We start from the raw sequence: 22870 nt of genomic DNA on the forward strand, positions 1-22870 counted from the left end.
CCGCCCCTCTTCCCCCCATCCCCCACATGCACGGGAGCACACGCGTTTTCTTTCTCTCAAAAAAAAAAAAATAATAAAATATAAAGTAACACTAAGTAAATGATAGGGCAAGAAATTATTTTAAATGTCACAAGATGGCACTATTTACACACACCCCCCATACCCACACGAAAGAAATGAAGAAAAGATTTTTGCCTTGAATATTAAAATGATTTAAGTCAAGGATTTACCGCGTACAAGTATTTGCTTAAGACCCACAAATAACAAAAAGTATCATTTGTTTACCAGATACTGAGTACATACCATATAATAGGTTCTGCACTAGATGCTGAGACACACAAGTGAACAAGACAAAGTTCTCACCTCAACCCCACCAGGGGGTCTAGAAGAAGATACGAATATAAAACACATAATTATTCAAATAAATGTATGTTAAGTGCTTCTAGGGATGCTATGAGAGTATAACAAGGGAACCCAATTTATAACTGCTTATGGTCAAAGAAGGTATTTCTGAGGAAATGGCATTTGGGCTGAAGCCTGAAGGGTTAATAGAGTTATCAAGGCAAAAATACAAAGAAGATCACAGTAAGCAAAAAGAAAAGGCCAGCTTGACCACAAAGCAGTGATCACAAGATAAAATGTCAAGAAATGAGGCTGAAGAGGCAGATAGAGGGCCAAGTCATGAAGGCCACTCATTTAACAGATATTAATGTTACTATGTTCTAGGCAATATTCTAGGGACTGGGACAAAGTAATGAACAAAGATCCTACTTTCATACAATCTACTTTCTAGCGGGAAGACAGATAAACATATGTTGGGAAGGGTGTTTTTTAAGAAAAAAATAAAGCAAAGAGGGAGTGATTGAGGGCAGTACTATTTTTAGTAAGAGTGGTCAAGAAAGGACTCTCTGATAGAGCCTCATTTTAGTAGATATGCCAATGAATGGAGGGATCAAACCATGGAAATTTTGAGGGAAGAACATTCTCATCAGAAAGAGCAGCAAGCACAAATGCCCTGAGAAGGCAGCATCAGTCACTGTTGCGGGAACAGCTAGGATCCCAGTGTAGCTGGAAAGAATGTTAAGAAGAGGAGTGCAGGTGATTAGATGGTAGGGGAGCAATCATGTAGGGCCTTACAGGGCAAGAGAAGGGCTTTGAACTGTCTTGGTTTTGTGTGGTTTTTTTGTTGTTTTTAAAGATTTTATTTATTTATTTGACAGAGAGAGACACAGCGAGAGAGGGAACACAAGCAGGGGGAGTGGGAGAGGAAGAAGCAGGCCTCCTGCCGAGCAGGGAGCCTGATGCAGGACTCGATCCCAGGACCCTGGGATCATGACCTGAGCCGAAGGCAGACGCTTAACGACTGAGCCACCCAGGCGGCCCTTGGTTTTGTTTTAATTTATTTGAGAGAGAAAGAGTGGGCAAGGGGCAGGGGGAGATGCGGTGGGGAGCAGAAGGAGAGGGAGAAAGAAACCCAAGCAGACTCCAGGCTGAGCATGGAGCCCAACAGAGGGTTCGATTTCACGACCCTGAGAGCATGACCTGAACCAAAAACAAGAGTCCAACGTTTAATGGACTGCACCACCCAGGCGCCCCTAAACTGTCTTAAGATGGGAAGCAACTGGATTTTGAACAGAGAGAAATAACTTCATTTTTTGTTTTAAAAGATCACTATGGATGCTACATGAAGAACAGACTGAAGGGGGTAAAGGGTAGAAGAAGACAGACCCAGGAAGAGGCTGTTACAGTCCATGTGAACAGAGATGATGAGGGCCTGGACTAATGAGTAGTGGCCAGATTCTGGTTACACCCTATAGGAAAAGCTACAAGGATATGCTGATGAGAGAATGGATACGGTTTATGAGCAAAGGGTCTAGGATGAGTCCAACGTCTTTAACCTAACTAAAAGGAAAAAAGAAGGCACTATTTACCAAGACAGGGAAGACTGGGAAGGAAGTTCGGGGAAGAAAATAAATACCGGAAATACACACATCTAAAGCAAAATTAAACCTGAAAGATATTTCTGAATTAGAAAACCACATTTAAACAGAAGAAATAATTAAGGCCATTAAGTTAAAGCAGAGAAAAACAATTAATGTTCACTCTAAGAGATATTAAGTACCTTTTCAGCAGCTTCAACAGTCTTTTGTGTTTTCTTAGCAGCATACCTCTTGTGATCATAGTATCTAGAAAAATATATTTCTCTTAATTTTAAGTCAAATCTTTATTCTTCAGCTTTCTATTTGTTTTATCTTAGATTCTCAAATCATACAGAACAAGTTTTGTGCATTATGCAACTTTGTTTTATATGTTTTCTATGAAAACAAAGTTGTAGGGCGTCTGGGTGGCTCAGATGGTTAAGCGTCTGCCTTCGGCTCAGGTCATGATCCCAGAGTCCTGGGATCGAGTCCCACATCGGGCTCCCTGCTCCTTGGGAGCCTGCTTCTCCCTCTGCCTCTTTCTCGCTCTCTCTCTCTCTGTGTCTCTCATGAATAAATAAATAAAATCTTAAAAAAAAAAAAAAAAGAAAACAAAGTTGTATAATGCACAAAATGAGATTTAAAAGTGTTTTCACCCAAAAGCACATACATACATAATATACATATACATATATTATCCTTAATACCCTGATTTATTGCAGATATTTTACCTACAATTCATACTTAAATTTAACACTTACTTTTTGGCATTGGCATATGCTGACAAGCTGAGATCAACATCAACAAGTAATGGCCTATTTTTCTGAGGCTTCTGCAGCTGTTTATTCTTTTGCTTTTTCTTTTTTCCTTTTGGTGGTTCGGTTTCATTTTTTTCAACACTGATGTCACCATCAATATCGTCATCTTCCTCCTCTGATAACAAGTATGGATTTCTATTAAAAATATTCAATAGTATTTCACTAATGTCAATGACATCACTTTTTTTTTTTCAATTTTTTTCCTCAACGACATAGACTGTTTACAATATTTAAATAGCTGCATTTTTGGGGGGCACCTGAGTGGCACAGTTGGTTAAGTGTCTAACTCTTGATTTTGCCTCAGGCGTGATCTCAGGGTCATGAGATTGAGCCCCATGATGGGCTCCCAGCTCAGCGCGGAGGCTGCTTCAGTCTCTCTCCTCCTCCCCTCCACCCCAAGGGCACTCATGCACACGCTTGCACTCTCTCGCTCTCTAAATAAAATCTTTTAAAAAATTAAATAGCTGCGTTATCTTAATGTAAATTGTTTTTTCCTGTATCTTTGAGGATAAATTTCCAAATAAAAGACAAAAAATTTTAAATGAATACAGTGAACAAACAGCAAAATAAAAACAATTATGAACTGCTTAACTAAGAATCAAACTTACCTTAGTAGCATTGTAACATGATTTGTTTGTAGTTTTAATTCTTTAATTGCATTTGCAACAGGGTCTCCTTGAGCTTGGGCTTCTTTCACAATTAACCCGATTTCCGTCCAATCTATCTGGTTGGCTAAAGCACTTCGAACAACCTGAATGGCTCTGTCAACTATTTGTAGGTTCATTTCTATGAGCTCTCCTTTAAGTTTGTCTATTTCCTTAAGAAATAAACAAAAATGTTTACTATAATGCCAGTTAAAGTTACCATTTTTTCAGTTTTTATTTTAATTCCACTTAGTTAACACACAGTGTTACATTTAAAGTTACCATTTTTGAAATCTGAAAAAGCTAAACATAATACCTGAGCCTGTTGAAGAGCTTCTAATCGGTTTTCATGATCCTTTCGGACGTTATCTAATTTTTTCAATGCTTGTTTTTCCTTTTGTAGACAAAACAGATTTTTAAAAACTTAAATTTCTCATGCCTCTTACATCTTTTCTCTCTTACGTCCTGAAACTCACTATCCCACCTCCACTTCAGCCCCCTCAATGTTGTCACCTTGCTAGCTAAGGTTCCCATACTCCACCTCCCAGGTCTATCCTACCCCAAAGTGTTTCATGCTCTCAAACTACCTCTCCCAACTACCTACCTCCCATTCCCTATATAGGAAGGTATTTTGATTATAAGTTATATTGTATGTAATATGTGCCCCTAATGCCCTTGCATTATTCAAGAAGGCATAATTCAAGACATTGTCTTCTTATCACATAAAAGTAATGTTTTGGGGAAATGCATTCTTAACGAACATAAATGACCAAAACAGCTTTTTTTTTTTTTTTTAAAGATTTTATTATTTATTTGGCAGAGAGATACAGAGAGAGAACAAGTAGGCAGAGAGGCAGGCAGAGGGAGAGGGAGAAGCAGGGTCCCCGCCGAGCAGGGAGCCCCATGCAGGGCTCGATACCAGGACCCCGGGATGATGACCTGAGCCAAAGGCAGCCGCTTAACCAACTGAGCCACCCAGGCGCCCCCCAAAACAACTTCTTTTTATTTCATTGCTGCTTTTAATTTTCTCATCATCATTTCTACAAAGTACTCTTTTTTCTAAATTAATGCCACAAAGGCTCATGGTAGTTAATTTACCTTCTATAAAGCATTTTATCATATATCATTTACCTTTCAAGGTTACTGATCTGGAGCAAATTTTCTAACACTAGTAATAGTATCACTAATTAATGAATGTTTGAATGCTGGATGTAATGTTTAAAAAAATGTGAATTTTAAGAATGGTGGCTATAAAGAAATAAAGTCTTAAGAAAAAAAATTTTTAGTAAAAGGGGACACCTGGGTGGCTCAGTTGGTTAAGTATCTGCCTTCAGCTCAGGTCATGATCTCAGGGTCCTGGGATCGAGTTCCACATTGGGCCCCTTCTCAGCAGGGAGTTTGCTTCTCCCTCTCCCTTTGCCCCTCCCCCTGCTTATGCTCTCATGCTCTCTCTCTGATAAATAAAATCTTAAAATTAAAAAAAAAGAACAGTGACTATTAAAAGAACACAGTGATCACTAAAATAATTCATGGATATTCTGATGCTCATAAAAACATGCCATTCAATGAGCCCACGAAATATGTTTACTAGTTCAGGTGCTGCCACCATGTGGCAGTCACACTAATTCATTCAACCCACCTGCTTTGAAATTGTGCTAATTTTTTTTTTTTTTAAGATTTTATTTATTTGACAGAGACACAGTGAGAGAGGGAACACAAGCAGGGGGAGTGGGAAAGGGAGAAGCAGGCTTCCCACTGGAGCAGGGAGCCTGACGTGGGGCTGGATCCAAGGACCCCAGGATCATGACCTGAGCCGAAGGCAGATGCTTAACGACTGAGCCACCCAGGTGCCCCTGTGCTGTTAATTTTTTATAACAGGGGGACGGTACAGGGATTCATATAATTCCAAATTTTTGCACACATATTTCAAGACTTTACTTATCAATATTTTTGAAAAATCAAATCAATTTCAAATCAAGAGCGTGGCTAATTTCTAAAGCTGTTCTGCAGCAATCCTCCAAAAACATGGTCAAATGTGCTGGGGAAACAGAGCATATTAAACTCTCCTGTGGAGTTGGAAAGCCCACTTAGAAAAAAACAGTTTAATGATAAACAAATACGATTATTTGTAGAGAAAGGACATTTCCCTCTCTTTTGGCCTGTTTAAAAATTTCCTCGGAAGAGTATTTCCTTAATAGCAAAGTTTGAGAAGCTTTGGGCTGCTGTAGTAACACAAATTATACTAGGGAATAAATAACAAGCCTCACCTTCCCACTGTATTTTCCGTTTTGGAGAATATCTGACATACTGATGGAACAAATGAGGGAATGCCTTCCAACAATGAGACCTCCCCTGTACCTTTATCAATAAACTAAGGAATCAGGGCATTCCCATACTACTTCTGAAAGGCTGCCCATTCCTATTATGAAAGCATCATCCACACAAAAAACACACTAAGGCTAGCTGGTTTAATATAAATGTTTTCAGCAATACCATACCTGTTGTAAAGCTTTTAAATCTATTTTCTGACCTTCTATCTTGGAAAAAAATTCATCCACAGCCTTAGTAAAAAAAAAAAAAAAAGATAGTAACTAGTTTAAAAAAAAAAACATGGTCTCTACTTCAACTTACAAACAGAATTTTAGAGTCCATTTTGTTTTACAACACTACTCAAAGAACTTGAACAGATTCCTAGTAAATGTATCATATAGCTAAACAGACAGAATCAAATTAAGTTAAAATCTTTGGTCCTTCATCTTGAAATAAAATGGCAACAAAAATTTCCAATAGTTTTTATTTGTGACTGCATTGATCTTTAATGCCCAGATTCAGTGATTGTAAACCAAAAATACTTTCAATTTATCAATCAAAGCAAGTTGGTATTAATTTAATAACTCATATCGTGCTAACTGGTCAAAAAAACAGAATTGGAAAACCCACCTTGTCAAATGATTCAAATTCTATATATGGACATTGTGAATGTTGAGAAAACAAGAAAGGATGAAATTCCTCATACCTGCAAAACATATTTATTATATCATTCAAGAACATTAATAAACATCGAAAGCAAAGTGACTCATGCCTACATGCTTACGTGAATATGTCTTCAGTTGGTTTATCGACTTCCAAACTTGGTTTTATTTCTCTTTTCTGAATGATGTACCCCTACAAAAATCCAGTATTAAAACTCTTTCTCTTCATAGTTAACAAAGATTTACTTTCCATTTCTGATATAAATTTTATTAACTTATAAAATTATTCCAGTTTTAAATAATCTGCATTTGTCTATTGATTGTACCAATTCTCAAATGATGTTTCTAGGCTAAGTATTATTAAATAATACTGTTTTTTTTCATATGGACAAGAAAAAAATAAGGAAGAAAATGAAAACTAGTGAATTAATAAAGTGGTGGGATTATACATGTGCATTATGCTTTTTTCTTTCCATTTTTAGATGTTCTGCAACTTAAAACAACCAAAAGTACTTTACTTCCAGAAGAAAAAAATCTTAGATTCACTTTGTTGGTAGGAAATTTTAATTCATTTAAAAAACTGGGCAGGTATATTTGCACTGAATTTAGGTATAATTACTCAGAACTTTTTCTGAACCTGTTATAAAGTTATACTTCCAATAGGGAAGAAAAAGAAGGTATGAGATAATTCAGAGGATGTTTACCTATTAGAGTGATATAACAGAATGGGTAGAAATCAGAGAGGGAGACAAACTAGGAGAGAAGCTTAACTATGGGAAAGAAACTGAGGGTTGCTGGAGGGAAGGTGGGTGGGGGAATGAGGTAACCAGGTCATGGGCTTTAAGAAAGGCACGTGGTGTGATGAGCACTGGGTGTTATATACAACTGATGAATTACTGAACTCTACATCTGAAACTAATGATGTTCTGTATGTTGGTTAATTGAATTTAAATTTTAAAAAAATTTTTTAATATAAAAAATTGAGTGATGTAAATCACCAATTTTTTAAAAAGTGCTGGTAAATTAAAACATGCTTCTCTATCTAAAAATCAGTGCAAGAGGATATACTTTCAAATCCCTCAACTTTCCTGGTATAACAATAATGACCTCACCTAATACTTTCTATAAAAGAAACAGAAGAAAAATTATAAACCCAACAGCAATTTAAAAAAACAAAAAACCCTAGAATAAGCATATTATAGATGTTGAATTTCCAAATTACAACAAAAACTTAAATGTAGTGATCCTTAATGAACTTTAAATTCTGAAAATCTAAATAAATAAAACCACAACAATATACAGTAAGTATATGTGGTGCTACCTTTCCACTGAAGTTGGATGTTGTTTTCATATAGTCTTCTGCTTGCTGCAGACAAACAAGTACTTTTTCAATATCTAACAGAATAAAAATGGAAAAAATCAAGTGTCAATAACTATTAAACAACCATGTAGAAAACAGAAAAGTGCTGATGCAATAGTAAAAAATGTTCAAGAAAAGTAGATACAGTTATTTCATGTTTGTAATCAGTAGATGTAATTAAGAATATGTTTTGGCCAGTTTGTGATCCCAACAGCTTTTTACTGAATCATTTTTCCCCTCATGATGGTAAAGGAATTTTGTTCACATACTAAATTTCCATATATATTTGGGCCTGTTTCTGAATTCTTTATTTTGTATTTCTTCAAAAACTTCCTGTTAGGTTCTTAATATATCTATGAAAGGGTTATTCTCCATCATTACTATTATTTTCCAGTTTTCCTGAACATTTTCACATGCTTTTACTCCATAAGAGTATCAGATTTGAAACAAAACACTAGAGTTGCAAAAACAATACCACCTGTTGCCATTTTGATCAGGATTGCACTGAATTAGTATTTTAAATACGAAATCATTCATTAAAACATTTAACTTGTATTTTTAAACATAAAAACATTTACAGCATAAAAATTACTATCCCTAAAGCTTAAATTATATATAACCCCAAAATACAAACATGAAGAATGACTTTTTAAAAATTTTACATGAGAATCTGCAGATAAATTTGTCCAAAACCAAGTCTTCCATTTCCCTTATATTTCCTCTAATTTTTATTATCCTAATCTGGCAATTTTAGTTAGGTTCCTTTAAGTAATTACAAAAGCCTAATTCATTTTATAGCTACATTACAGTTCTTACAGAATTAAAATGCACGAATAATGCTATTTCTAAAAGCACTCCAACTTCCTAGTCAGAAGGTGAGTAATTCAACTCCTTCAAGCCTGTAACAGAGACTATCAAGTTTGGTAACCACTTCAAATATTTAGGGAGAGGAAGAGAGAATATTCTAAAGTTGAAAGGTAATAAGGTAGAGACTGAACTGTGAGTTACTAGGGATAAAGTGCCACATTAGAGGGGTGCCTGGGTGGCTCAATTAAGCATCCACCTTCAGCTCAGGTAATGATCCCGGGGTCCTGGGATCAAGCCTCTCGTCAGGCTCCCTGCTCAGCGGGGAGTCTGCTTCTTCCTCTCCCTCTGCAACCCCTGCCTCCAGCTTGTGCTCTCTCTCTCCTTCTGTCCCAAATAAATAAAATCTTTAAAAAGGAGAAAAGCGGGGAGCCTGGGTGGCTCAGTCAGTTAAGCATCTGCCCTAGGCTCAGGTCATGATCCCTGGGATTGAGCCCCGCATTGGGCTCCCTGCTCAGCGGGGAGCCTACTTCTCCCTCTGCTTCTCTTCCTATTCGTGCTTTCTCTCCCTCTCTCTCTCAAATAAATAAATAAAATCTTAAAAAGGAAAAAAAAAAAAGGTAAAAGTGCCACATCAGAGTAGGAAGCCAGGAATACCAAATGGATAGAACATTCAAAGGTTAAATGTTTTTAAGTTTACAGCTACCTCCTCATTTTTATTATTTTCCCAGAATTAATTTTCATAGTTTTTAAAAAAGGAAATGAAAATGGACAAATCTTGTAGCATGCAGGCATACCTTTGCTTTCAAATTTTTCATCCACTTTGACATTTCCAGAGAATCCATTTTCTATAAGACAGTGTTCAATGAGAGCTGGTCCATAGGCTATAAAAGCAGAGGGTATCATTTTTAATATTTTCCCATAAAATTTAACATTCAAAATATAATCCAAAATTTATATCCCAATATAAATATCTAAATAACAGTAGCCAGTGAAAATAACAATTTACTTATTTTGCTTAGATTTTATTATTTTAGTTTACTTATTTTTGAAATGTTATTAGAAATAACAATTCAAGTACTTATAAATATTTGAGACTATAAAACAATTGAAGTCAGTGCATAAGTTATAGAAATTTAATGGAATTGAGCCACATACAAAGGACATAAATCAGGAATGAAAGATTGTTTTAACATCCAAAAACCAGTTAATGCAATACACCATGTTAACAGAGTAAATTTATAAAAAATCCAAACTTAAAAGTTTTATGTGTGCTATACACTTTCCAACTGGAAAGTTGCAGAGATAACTTTTTAATGCCTTCTAATTTCATAAGAGAATCCTGAAAACTACATTTTCTTACAAACATTTCACTGCCCTATTTAGGAGTACTCACGAAGTAATGGGTTAAGAACTCTCTTCAATAATTCACCCTTAGGTGCACTGGCTATTATTTCAGTCAATCTGTGAAAACAAAATTGACACACCTCTTAATATCTTATATTTACAGCAATATTCATATTCACAATACTTTCATACACATCAAATTGCCTGATTTATCATGGTACTCTAAAGTACAAGAGGAATTAGTTCACTTTGTAGGTAAGAAAATGGGTTGTAAAAATAATTTATCCAAGGGTAGTAGGTTCCTGAGCAGCAGACTGGGACCCAAAACCAAATTTCCTAAGAAAAATCAATACTTTCTCAACTAAGTCATATTGCTTATTGTCAATGTGCTCATACATGACAGGAAAGTGATGTTTTTATATAACAGGTAAATGTTTGTAGAACCTGGTGATATATCTTAATACCCGGAATGGCTTTAATAAGAACTCTTAACGATGCTGTGGGCCACTCTGGTCCCCAGATCAGCAGCATCAACATAACCTGAGAACTTGTTAGAAATGTAAATTCCTGGGGCGCCTGGGTGGCTCAGTTAAGCATCTGCCTTCGGCTCAGGTCATGATCTCAGTGTCCTGGGATCGATTAAGGGTCTTGGGATCGAGCCCCGCATCAGGCTCCCTGCTCAGCGGGAAGCCTGCTTCTCCCTCTCCCACTCCCCCTGCTTGTGTTCCTTCTCTCACTGTGTCTCTCTCTCTCAAATAAATAAATAAAATCTTAAAAAAAAAAAAATGTAAATTCCTGGGCCGATCCCAGATCCACTGAATCAGACACTAGAAGCAGGGGCAGCAATCTATGTTTTATTAAGTCCTCCAGGTGAATGTGATGCATGTTACACTTTCAGAACCTCTGCTATAGCTATTAGACAGCAAAACCTTTCAGCCAGAAGAGCACTACATTTTCTTGCAAACATTTCATCATTATAATTTTATAATTACAATCAGCACCTTATCCCACAGTACTCCCTTTTCTTGGCCAAACCATTTCCATTTGCACTCTGCCTAAGATAGACATCTGCCTTCTCACAGAATAGCTAGTAAGTCCCCTCACTTTACCAAGAAATCATAAACATCTAAAGTAACACCAAATTTAGATTAAAAAGACATACATTTGCTACTTGCAAATGAAGCTTAATTGCTTATATGCACATTTATGTAGTTCGAGCAGTCCAAATTTAGTTATTGCATGCAAGTAAACAAAGTATTTTCTTATGTGACAGTTCATTCATATTCTGACCTTTGACCTATTTTACCTCCTAATACATTATGAAATGAGCTTATAAACAAAACATGTTACCTTTCCAAGGTAAGCAAAGGCTCAGCAGCTCTAGCATGATCGACTGGATAGCGTTCACGAACAGCAAATTTAACATCATCTGACTCATCAGTTCGAAATCTCAGGATATTCAAAATTAGGTACTCATAATCTGTAAGAACAATGTTCCCCTGTAATAGAATAAAATATAATTTACTGCTTTTCCCAAATCATTCTTGAAACTTCTTAAAAAGTGAGGAAAAAATTGCAGTCTCTTGAAAACTTAATCAAGCTGCAGAAATGAAGTTACAAACAAAAAACATTTAAATCACATCTAAGCACTACTCTTTGCACTTGGACAGCACAGAATGTGAAATAAGATGAGCAAATAAAGGACCCCAAGTTTGAAACATAATGAAGGAATGTACAGCAACTTTAAACTCATTGTCTGATGGTTCTACAGAAATCACTAATGGAAGCACAATACAGTTATCCCCCAGTTTTCAAAACTGCTTTCTTATAAAAGACCTACATTAGTACCTGTTTTCACTAACTGAAAGAAATCTTCAAAGGATTTTCACTTTTATGAAAAAAAGGCAAAAAACAAAAAAAGCACTCAGTGTGTTTTGCAGTGATCTGTTAGAGTCAGCACATACCTCAAGCAGTGAAAGGTGGCACTGCCAATTCCCTGGAACTACACTCAGCATCTCAGCAGCAAGCCATCATAGCTTTGAACTGTGAAAATCTGTACTTTATCTCTACTTATTTTGTGTGCCCATTAGTAAGATATGACCTAAAGTATCAGAAAAGCCTAAGAGAAGTTATTTTTTGCGTCTGGGAGTGCTCAAAAATTTTTCCATATAAATTGATGGCAACTGCTTCTTTGCTTTACACCATTTCAGCTTATAAAAGGTTTCATAAGAACGGCTCTACTTTTGGATAGCAGGGGAAACCTGTAGTCAATTAACACCCTGATGACCACCAGCTGAACTAACTGCTGCCCTTGCATGAGGCAGGTCTACAAATACTGTGGCTTATTAAGAACAATTCAGAACAGACATTTTAGAGCTAAGTGAAGAGCTATTTGTCTTTTGATAGCAACAGTTATGTGGAAAATGAATAAAGACAGTTATACTCTCTATCCGAGTAATTCCACACTTGTAATATAGCCTACTGTAATAACTCAATAAAACCAAAAGCTACATGCTTAAAGATATTCACTTAAGTTTATTTACAATAGAAAAAAAATGGCAACAACCTAAATGTAAAAATTAGGGAAATTGCTGATTTATGATATATCAACATAAACTATTGAAAAGCTGTTAACTTATTAAGACTATGTCTTGAAAAAGTAGAATGTTGATAATCTTAAGTAAAAAATAGCAAGACAAAAAAATTCTGTATTCTAGGAAGTAGAAAGCAAATATATGGGAAAATGAAAATATTAAAAAGACTTTTAAAAATATTGTTACATAATCTTTTCAATAAAAAAGAGGAGGGAAACTTTTTTTTTTTTAAGACTTTATTTGAGGGAGAGACTGCACGGGAGTGTGAGAGAGAGAGGTAGAGAGAATCTGAAGCAGACTCTGCACTGAGCACAGCTGGACACAGGGCTCAATCCCACAACCTCGAGATCCTGACCTGAGCCAAAACTAAGAGTCGAGCGATTAACTGACTCAGTCACTCAAGCGAAGAAGGGGGAAAATTTAATGAAAATAAAACTGCCTAAAAAATACAGCCTTCCAAATTTATTATAGACAGTGAAGACAGGGGTTGTTACAGAATTAAAATAGATAATCACAAATGCCTTAGCAACTACTTATAAGTTGGTCACAGAAGATTGGAAAAGTAGCCCCAAACTCAGGTTGGGGAAGTGGCTTTAGTAGATGGGGCCACCATTCACCTTGATTAACAAGAAGTTACTAGGTGTTCAAAGAGTAATACCTACTCCTGAAAGTTCTGACTTCAAAGCATTCATGCATTTAACATAAAAGTTAACTGGGGAAGGAAAGCTGGGAGCTTGGAAAAATGTCCATATAGTGTCTGGTTCAGGAATATGTGACTTGAAAAACACCTGGCCATAGAGCCTGGCACACAGAAGTACTTAATAAATGTTTGTTGAATCAAAATGTGCAATTATCGAGAACATCTGGCAGATTCCAGTAAGGCAGTTACTTCCCTGGAAGTGTTTTTTCCTTAAATCAAGGTTTCCCAAACTCTTCCTTAATATGGTCCCCCCTCCATAAAAAAAGAACTCTGTGATCAAGTAAGTTGAAAATTCTAAGTAACAAATCCTTCTCTAGGGGATATACACATCACATTATATGGATAAAATACACAGAGCCTGTCTGTTAAGAAATAAAAAATGCAAGCAAGACAGTAAACATTTACAGGACTGAAACCTAGGAGAAGAAAACTCAGAAAGATAAGTCCCACGCTTGGGGCTAATTTTCCCCTTGGATCATTTGTCTAACAGTTAAGAAGCAGCTGATGACAGGCTGAGAAGCTGAGCATAAATTCTGATAGACTTACAGGACAACTAAGAGGAATAAAACCAGAGTTCAGAGTCCAAGTGAAAGATGAGTTGGGGAGAGAGGGATATCCTGTAAGTCCAGCTCTGAATAGGGGGTCATAAAGGCTGCATCTCAGGGGATGAGATGAATTACAAATATACCAGCTTTTCCAGGCCCAGCTTCTATCAATTCAATCCTTGACTGGAGCGAGGTAATCTGGGATTATCTATGCCTTTAGCCACTTGTCAAAAGCAATTATTTCTCTAGAGGAAGACAACATCATTCCAGATCTCACAATATAACTACTGTTTTTCCTACTCAATGTCGGCCACACAATATAATAACCAGGAATGTGAGGAGACAAGACAATGTAATTAAAGTCAAAAGAAACAACAGACAATAAAAACAGACACTCAAGGGGTGCCTGGATGGCTCAGTCGTTAAGCATCTGCCTTCAGCTCAGGTCATGATCCCAGGGTCCTGGGATCAAGGCCCGAATCAGGCTCCCTGCTCCACAGGAAGCCTAGTTCTCCCTTTCCCACTCCCCCTGCTTGTGTTCCCTCTCTTGCTGTCTCTCTCTCTGTCAAATAAATAAAATCTTAAAAACAAAACAAAACAAAAAAACAGACGCTCAAAGCAATTCCAAATGACTCCAAATGATTCTTGTCTGATAGCAATAAAATTAGTGACCTGGAAGACAGGTCAAAGAAAATATGGCTGAGTTTCCCAAAACTGATGAAAAACATCAACTCAGTTCTAGAAGTGCTATGAACCCCCAAAAGATAATTACAAATAAAAACTCAACTAGGCACACCCCAGCAAAACTGAAAACTGAACACGAAAAAATTTTAAAGCATCCAGATTAGAAGGCCAGATTACCTTCAAAAGAGCCGACACTGATTTCACTAGAAACAATGGTTGACACAAGACAATATACTATTTTGGTAACTGTAAAAAATTTAATTAATAAGAGAACCAACTAGATTGTAAAACTGGTTGTAAGAGAAATGAAATAAGTGAAATATTTAGAGTGACTGAGAGAATGACTATATAAGATTGCCAATTCAAGGCAGTAAGATAAGACCAACCTTTGGGGATATCTTTTCTCTGGACAGATATAATTTGAATCTCTACTAGATGCAATTATTTTCATTGCTATGAGGCAAGAATTATTTGTATTTCTATCAGTTTCCTACAAGTTAAAATCTACCTTTATAGAGTTGTTTAAAAACCTAATCAATAGTAAATAGCAAATCAAAGATATACATCCTTCAAGCAAAATATAATCCCCAGGAGTGCCTGCTAGACAGAACTCAGCAGGATACTAAATGACATTGTGTCCTTTTTGTCTCTTTTCAAATTTTGGATACTTTTTTTCGGTCCCCTCTCATAACATCTAAAATTATTGATGACAAATACACATAAGCTACTCTCACTGCATCTTGGCCTGATTTATTTATATAAGTACAGCAAGAAATGTTAATTAACATATACAATCTCCTTATAGTCAGCAAATCTAGAGCCACAAGGTATGAAGCAATTACTAAAGCCATAATAATTACTGCTGCCTGGAGAATTCATAAGAAATCTGGGATTTTATTTCAAAAAGTTTGTTATCCCAGAGATTTAACAATTAGTATTTGCTTCTAATTCAAAGCTATGAAACCAAACCAAACAAAAAAACCACTACTCATTGTGTCTGTGGTATACCTATAAATGTATGTAAATTCCTCTTTAAAGTTACTCAAACCTACCCTTCCTTACTACCAATAGGCTAAGATCCTACACGCCACAGAATAGGTACAAAACCAGTTTCTCAGGAGGGCTTTGTGGACACTGCTTCTGCATATACAATATAACCTTTGTTCCTTAATGATGAGCTTGTTATCCTACTTAAATGAGACTTATTCTCAACTATGACACCCCAGGTTTGACCTTAGTTGCACAATTTGCCTAATTATATCTTGGTAAAAGGAAGGACAAATTCTTATCAAACCTATGTAAATATACACATTGCCATCAGCAGTAAAAAAAAATGTCCATAAAAGACATTTGTTCCTAAATTCTAAGGGATCAATGAGAGCAAATTACCATTTAAAGAATATATCACTTCAATTTGCAGAAGTATAAACTACTACAGATCAAGAGAAAGGTAAAGGGCTTTATCACACACTACCATAAAACACACATCATAAAAATAATACCAACAATATTCTGAAAAAAATTAACCACAGTTAGATTCTCTCCAGTTTATTTAGTCCTGTCTGATTAATTCTAATCATCCTAGATCACAGGTTGGCACTCTATTTTCATAAAAGCACCTGCTTCTAGATTAAAGGAAGTCTCATAAATTCTAATTTGGTCCCCTGATACATTTTGGCATTTGTCTAAGCAATACTGGCTCAGATGATGTGAGTCTATTATATAAGAGCAGGGGTCAGCAAACTTTTTTACAAAGCTAACTCTGTAAAAGGCAAGACAGTAAACACTTTAGCATTTGTGACCACATATGGTCTCAGTTGCATTTTTTTTTTTTAAGAGCCCTTTTAAAACATAAAAAACATTCTTAAGTTCACAAGCTTTATAACAAGGGGCCACCGGCTGTAGTTTATCTACTCCTGTTTAAGAGTATCTGATACACCCTTTCCAGCAAGGTTCTGAAACTGACTTCTTTATTGAAGACCCAACATAATGACAAAATTATAGAAACAGAATAATTGGTAGTTGTCAGGAGGTTGGGATGGTGGGAGGAAGAGAGGTGGGTGGGTATTACCATAAAGAGGTATCACCAAGAAGATCTCTGTGGTAATGGAAAATTCTGTATCTTGACTGCAGTAGTGGTTATATATCTACAAAGGTGGTAAAATGCACAGAACTAGATGCATACATTGTACCAATATCGATTTCCTGATTCTGATACTGTCCTATATTATGTAAAATGTAACAACTGAGGGACACTGACCTCTCTTATCTTTGCAACTTCCTGTGAATCTATAATCATTTCAAAACAAAAGTTTAAAAAAATTTTTTTAAAGTAGGTATCACGCAAATTTTAACTGACCACTACCTGAGACCACATACAAAAATCAATTTCAGATGGGCTGCAGTGCAGTTGACTGCAGGGGAAGGGGCAGAACGTTCCCTGCCCATGTTTCACAGTACAATAGTATTACACAAATAATTAACAATATAATGATCAATTATCCTTTATCTCATTCCCCAAATTTAACTTACCCTATCATAGAGCTCAATGATTAGGTGATAAGCAGCTTCATCACTTCCAAATTGAAAATCTACAATTCTATCCACACCAAGCTGTTTTGCACTGACCAATCGCCGACTCTTCAAATGTTTTCGGCACTAGTGAAAAACAGAAGAAAATGTCATTTATGTAGAAGTCAATTCCTAATTGTTTGATACTGGTTTGTAAATAAGTTCCCTCTTTTCATTATCATCAAGAATAACATTTAAAAAGTAGTAAACAAAAGCTTGCAGATAACCAAAGGAAAAACACTTCAGATGACTCTCACTGCTAACTCTGAAACAGTATTTTATATTTTTTAAGAAGAAAATGACAGATCTATAGAGAAATTTATTTTGTTGTTTATACCACTGCTAAATCCCTTTTTCTTACCCTGATAACCTCATTCAAAACCATAACCTTTTTTTTAAGCCTCTTTCTAGTCCCATCTTTTAAGTATCCCCAATTTCCTTTGTGTTCAAAATTAATTAGTGGTTTTCACTAATCTTCCACTTCAAATACAAATTCTGAACCATGAGCTTATTGGTATTCTATTGGTATAATCCTCTACATACATCCAATTACCTTCTAATCCCACAAATTTATTAATATAACCCAGAAAGAATTTTTCTGGTACTGTCTCCAAAGGTTTTGATAAACCTAGCTCAAATCCAAATGTATTAACTCTCATTCCTTATCAGATCCCATTCTTCCTATCCCTAAGTCATGATGTTCTTTTCTTATTAGCAATTAAAATTAACATTCTTAAACCCAAATACAAATTACTTTGTAAATACCTATTGCTTTAGATTATATATACCATCCTTTAGTACAGATATTTAAGCATAACACAGATCAGAAACAAGATTAATCTGTAGTGCCTAAAAAATCTTCCAACTGTTTCTAATACTTGAATTTGAATGACCCCTTAGTCAAGACCAGTAAAATAGAATGCTTTCAAGACTTAAATTCAAGATTTTAAAGAGAGATTCAAATTTTACCGAGAAGTTAATATAAAGTCACCTTAAAAAGAGAGAAAGAAATATACAATCATTCCTAGAATGCCAACTCTTTGATAACCAAGACTTCTTCCCCAGACCTGATAGGTTCACATTGACTAAAATTCTTATTTTATGTACTTGTATATTCAGACAGATGTAATAAGACTTTTCAAACTTTTTTTCCCCTCTTATATTCAATAGTGCTGATTTATGAGTGGTCTATGATGATTTTGATTTAAACAGTGACCTACATATAGGGCTATTTTTAAATCCCCAGGGGAAAATCACAATCCTTCCAGAGTCCCCCAGTAGCATTTTTATTCAAGAAAAATAAAGTTAAAATGGAGATAAAAGGCATCCTTGAAGGGAACAGAAATCCACACCGTGGAATGGAGAAAAGGGAAGATTATTTATCATGAGTATAGATGGGCATACGGTACATATGTAGTGCTTATTTTGTTTATTTCCCTATTAGCAGCTTGGTGAAAACAACTGTCAGTGCCACAAAGCATTAACTGGCATTCCCAAATGTGAGAATGAGGAACAATCACTGTGATTTACCACAAACTGAGCATGACTATGACATACAACAGTAGCAGCTCTTTATTTTAAATTATTTATAACGTGCTTAACATTGTCTGCTCCAATGGAGAGTATCTCTCTATACGTTTAGATTAACATGTACACCTAACTCATAAAATTCTCTTTTTAGAGTGTTTGGCTTCCTATTAGTATAGCCTGATTTGGGGATTTTTACACAATCCCAGTATCATATATCTTATCATCTGTTACATCATCTGTAAAACTAAAATAACTGTTCTTCATATCCACTGTTATATTAAACTTAAAATATATATTATTCATTTATTTTGAAAAGTGCTATACAAATACCAAGTGTCACCATTATTAAGGACAATTCCCAAAAGAACCATGTAGGCTTACTATTAAGTATATTAAACTTTTAAGAGTTTGATAATTTTGTGACAGGCCTTGTGATTTGGGAAACACTTACCTAACTTGTAATCCAAAACAGATTCTAAGTTGCTGGGGATAAGATTCTTCTCTGTAAAGCCTCTAATGAAATAACACAATGCCAAAACAAATAAATTTCTGAAGGAAAGTGAGGAGGAGAGGAAGAAGGAAATTAATACATATGGAGCCCTAATATGTGTCAGGCATTGTGTTAGGTGCTTTACATGTTACTTCAATTAATCCTCACCAATAACCCCATGAGGGAGGTATTATCCACATTTTACATTTAAAGAAACTAAGTTTCAAGAGGTTAAGTAACTTTTCTGGGTTATAAAATTATTCAGCGGCAAAATCATTAATTCAAAGTTAGGTATATTTGATTCTAATGTCTTTCCTCTGTACCACATAATCTTTCAGTATATGTTATGTCAACAAATGGATAGGTAACACGTCCACAAATGCAGAATCTCAGCTTTAATAGAAAAAACAAAAGCAAAGAGAGACGTGAAAAGTAAAAAGATATGATTGATAACAAATGTCATTGAGTATTCCAACAAAATACAGATTGGTAGCTCAAAAGTGAACTGCAGAAAACTAGGAAAGGGGGGTAGGGCATATCACAGAAAGCCAAGAATAATAGGATATGGGTTCAGAAATTAGGGAATCATAAAAAGGTGAAAAACTGATGAAAATGAGGCTTTAGAAAAATTAACACTGGTCTAACACAATTTTGATAGCAAGAAGTAGACTGTAATTAAGGGACTTTAAGGAAATGTTATGAAAGTTCAAACTAGAATAGTGACTGTGGGAACAGAAAGATTTGGAGCACAATGGGGTGTGAAGAGTAACAGGGAGAAGTCAATAAACAGCTACTTTATTCATCCCAGTATCTATCAACTACTCTATTTTATCTCTACTTTATTCATAACAGTAAAGGAAAACCAAATGTTTTAAAACTTAAATCGTTAGTGACCAATCTCAGGGCCTTAAAATTTAGCTTCAAGTATAATTTAAAGTTTACCTTCATGGCAAAACTAGATGGCATCATATTCTTAGGCCACTCAAATTCTGTTGTGTGAATTCGTATGCCAGATTCAAGTAAAAGTGTAGCTTTAAAGTCTGGTCTGTAGAAGAAAAAAGTTAAATTTTTCTTTAGGGCACTTGTCAACGCTAACTCAGTAAAACAGACTAAAAGTGCAAGTAAAAAAAATTAATTATCTCATATTTAATTACCAAAGATAAAACAAGCCTGTAAATGTTCTTACTTTTGAAGACGAATAAGATAGGTCTTATTATCCACATCATAAACATTGTTTACTCTCATTCCTGTTAAGCTGCAAAGAGAAAGGAAACATGTAACAACATTTGAAATATAAATCTTCACAAAAATTAAAGCGGCAGGCGGAAGCAGAGCCTTCGAAAGAGGGGATCTCCAACTCTAAGGATATGGAGTCAACCAGGGAGCACAGTCTGAAGGCCACCAGGCATTCAGCCCAAAACGTAATTGTAACTTTTTATGAACAAAAGTGGTAATGCCAGCCCTAAGAAAACCATGCAATGCCCTGCGTCCTTGAAACGACCCAATATTTTTAAGGAAATATAGTACAATCTAATCCACTTTATTACAAAAGGGAAAAAAGATAAACGAAACCCTGGAAAAATGACAAAACTCACACAGCTGAATAGAAACCAGACTAGAATCTGTTACCTGCAGCTAAAACGCCGATATTCCCTCTCAGGAGTAAGGAGGAGTGTCAAAGAAATCAGGCCTCCAGTCTGGAAACCTCTGAGGCAAAAGATACTGGGGCATCCTGGCTTCCACCTGGTGTCTCGTGTTTTACTAAACGCTTGCTGCCAGACCCAGGCAACTCAGGCCAACAAGGCGAGAGCTCGGCGAGGACCCCGCCAAAGCCTGACATAAGACCTGGTGAGTCAGGCAACCCGCGAGAGCAGGGTGTGGGGCACGCGGACGCTGGGGTCCCCCCAGGTGTCCTGAGGGCCACGGGAAAGATGTCACGCGCTCGCCCACCCAGGCCTAGCCAGGTCCGCAGAAGAAAAGCATTGGGGACTAAGGGGAAATATCAGGCTGGTCTTTCTTCCACTTTGGGGCACTGGCCTCTGCCTTCTGCATTCCCCGCACGAGCCTGGTCACCTATCGCTCAGTACCTGGCATTCAGCTCCGCGAGTACCGCGCGGAGATCAATGGTGCTAAAGCGAGTCTTCATGGCGAGGTCTGAGTGTCGCTGCCGCAGTTTCCTCCACTGACTGCCTGACTCAACGCCGCTACTCTTATGCGCAGGCGCACTTGGCTGAAATCTACGGCCGCGCAGAAGACCCAATATTCCTTGAAGCGAAGGTGTTTGCGTCACTTTTCTGAAATTTGGACTATCAAGTCGCCGTCAGCTGGCTTTTCGTATGCCAAAAGAATTCGAAATAAACCCCAATTATTCTCTGAAAGTGCATTTCTTCCTGGAAAGCTGACGGACTAGTCCGGTTACCTTTCCCCCTTGTGTTTCGGGACTCAAGCGAGCGTCCCTAGTGACCCCTGCTGGTGGTAAAAATTTATGAGGCGCGTACTGGGAGGATTTCCCCTAGAAGGGCGGTAGGGCTCGGTATGCCAGAGCAACAACCTCTTTCCATTCGGTTACTTGGACCAGTAGAATTTTGAAATGCAACGAAGCGGAACTGTTTCATTCGCCTTACAATTACCCTCAATGATAAAGATGAAGCAACGTTCAGAAAGGAGTTCCTATTTTGATGGGCCCTGCTCTCAGAAGAATATTTTGAGATGTATTGTGGGATTCTCATTTAACCCATGTCTTGGCATCCCCTTGCCTCAGCGTAGTACCTGGTATACAATAGGAACTCCATAAACGCTAGGCAACCTGAATATTCAGGTGTTTCGCTAGATAATCAAAAGTAAGACAGAATAAGAGAAGATTGCCTCACCATGGGGAAATGCACAGGGTAGTAGGAAAACTGTCGGGCAAGAATGTAAGTAGGCCACTTTTCGTTGTGTTCGATAGATACATTAGAAGAAAGGATACTTTAAGGTGAGAACTCAAAAGAGACGGGGTCTCGCTATGTTGCCCAGGCTGGAGTGCAGTGGCTATTCACAGGCGCGATCCCACTACTGATCAGCACGGGAGTTTTGACCTGCTCCGTTTCCGACCTGGGCCGGTTCACCCCTCCTTAGGCAACCTGGTGGTCCCCCGCTCCCGGGAGGTCACCATATTGATGCCGAACTTAGTGCGGACACCCGATCGGCATAGCGCACTACAGCCCAGAACTCCTGGGCTCAAGCGATCCTCCTGCCTCAGCCTCCCGAGTAGCTGGGACTACAGGCGCGCGCCACCGCGCCCGGCGAGGATCCTGAGCTTGGGAGGATTCTCCAGTCTGCCGGCAGCCAGTCGTCACAATTCCCACCAGCAGAAGGCGACTCTAAGTTGAAAGGATGCGCTTGCCACTTCAGAAGAAAGCGGGAACTGTAGATGCTAAGGAGGACTGCTATAGGACATAGGGCACACAACATTCATTACTGCATCTTAGGACACAGTAAACCATGCAGAATAGCTCAAAATGTAAAATAAACCATTTGGAGAGTCAGGAAAGAGTGGGAGCCAAGTAGTCTGATGGTCCAAACTGCAAAAATGAGAGGTCCCGGGGTACATAAACAATACTAAGGTTACTATGTTCGCTCTGAAGGCATTCCCAAAAGATTGCCTAAATATCTGGCATCAAAGCAGCCGAGTAAAACTCCACATTGAAAGGGACAACACGCAGGTGTTTCTTTAAAAACAAAAACTGAAGTACTCATAACAAAACTCCCACCTTAGGGCACTGGACCAATAAGATAGGAGCAGGAACACTGATTTAAGTTATACAGGGTCCGTCTGCCTATCAACTAACTCATATGTTGCTTCTGCTTTGTCAAAGAAAGTGGGGATCAGAAAGAAAATGAAAGAAAATCC

General features: G+C 37.1%; 1 protein-coding gene across 3 annotated transcripts in view; it reads right to left on the reverse strand.

Annotated features, from left to right (window-relative positions):
• Positions 1-21197, reverse strand: part of NEMF (nuclear export mediator factor) — a 53007-nt gene extending 31810 nt beyond the window's left edge. For 2 of the 3 annotated variants that reach the window (XM_073895172.1, XM_025870102.2), the window contains exons 1-15: positions 21066-21197; positions 20165-20233; positions 19921-20023; positions 16920-17045; positions 11215-11363; positions 9914-9981; positions 9315-9401; positions 7675-7748; positions 6476-6546; positions 6322-6397; positions 5880-5942; positions 3698-3775; positions 3346-3554; positions 2681-2872; positions 2123-2186 (exon numbers count right to left, since the gene is read on the reverse strand). In XM_073895172.1, the coding sequence (XP_073751273.1) occupies positions 2123-2186; positions 2681-2872; positions 3346-3554; positions 3698-3775; positions 5880-5942; positions 6322-6397; positions 6476-6546; positions 7675-7748; positions 9315-9401; positions 9914-9981; positions 11215-11363; positions 16920-17045; positions 19921-20023; positions 20165-20233; positions 21066-21124 (1488 nt within the window). In that variant the 5' untranslated portion in view covers positions 21125-21197. The remainder of the gene's footprint in view (positions 1-2122; positions 2187-2680; positions 2873-3345; positions 3555-3697; positions 3776-5879; positions 5943-6321; positions 6398-6475; positions 6547-7674; positions 7749-9314; positions 9402-9913; positions 9982-11214; positions 11364-16919; positions 17046-19920; positions 20024-20164; positions 20234-21065) is intronic. The other variant, XM_073895173.1, reaches the window with a different exon arrangement.
• Positions 21198-22870: the final 1673 nt, after the last annotated feature.

The sequence above is a fragment of the Callorhinus ursinus genome, unplaced genomic scaffold (genome assembly GCF_003265705.2).
Source record: "Callorhinus ursinus isolate GAN/ISIS: 27379988/994484 unplaced genomic scaffold, GSC_fseal_2.0 scaffold8, whole genome shotgun sequence".
NCBI classification, from domain to species: domain Eukaryota; kingdom Metazoa; phylum Chordata; class Mammalia; order Carnivora; family Otariidae; genus Callorhinus; species Callorhinus ursinus.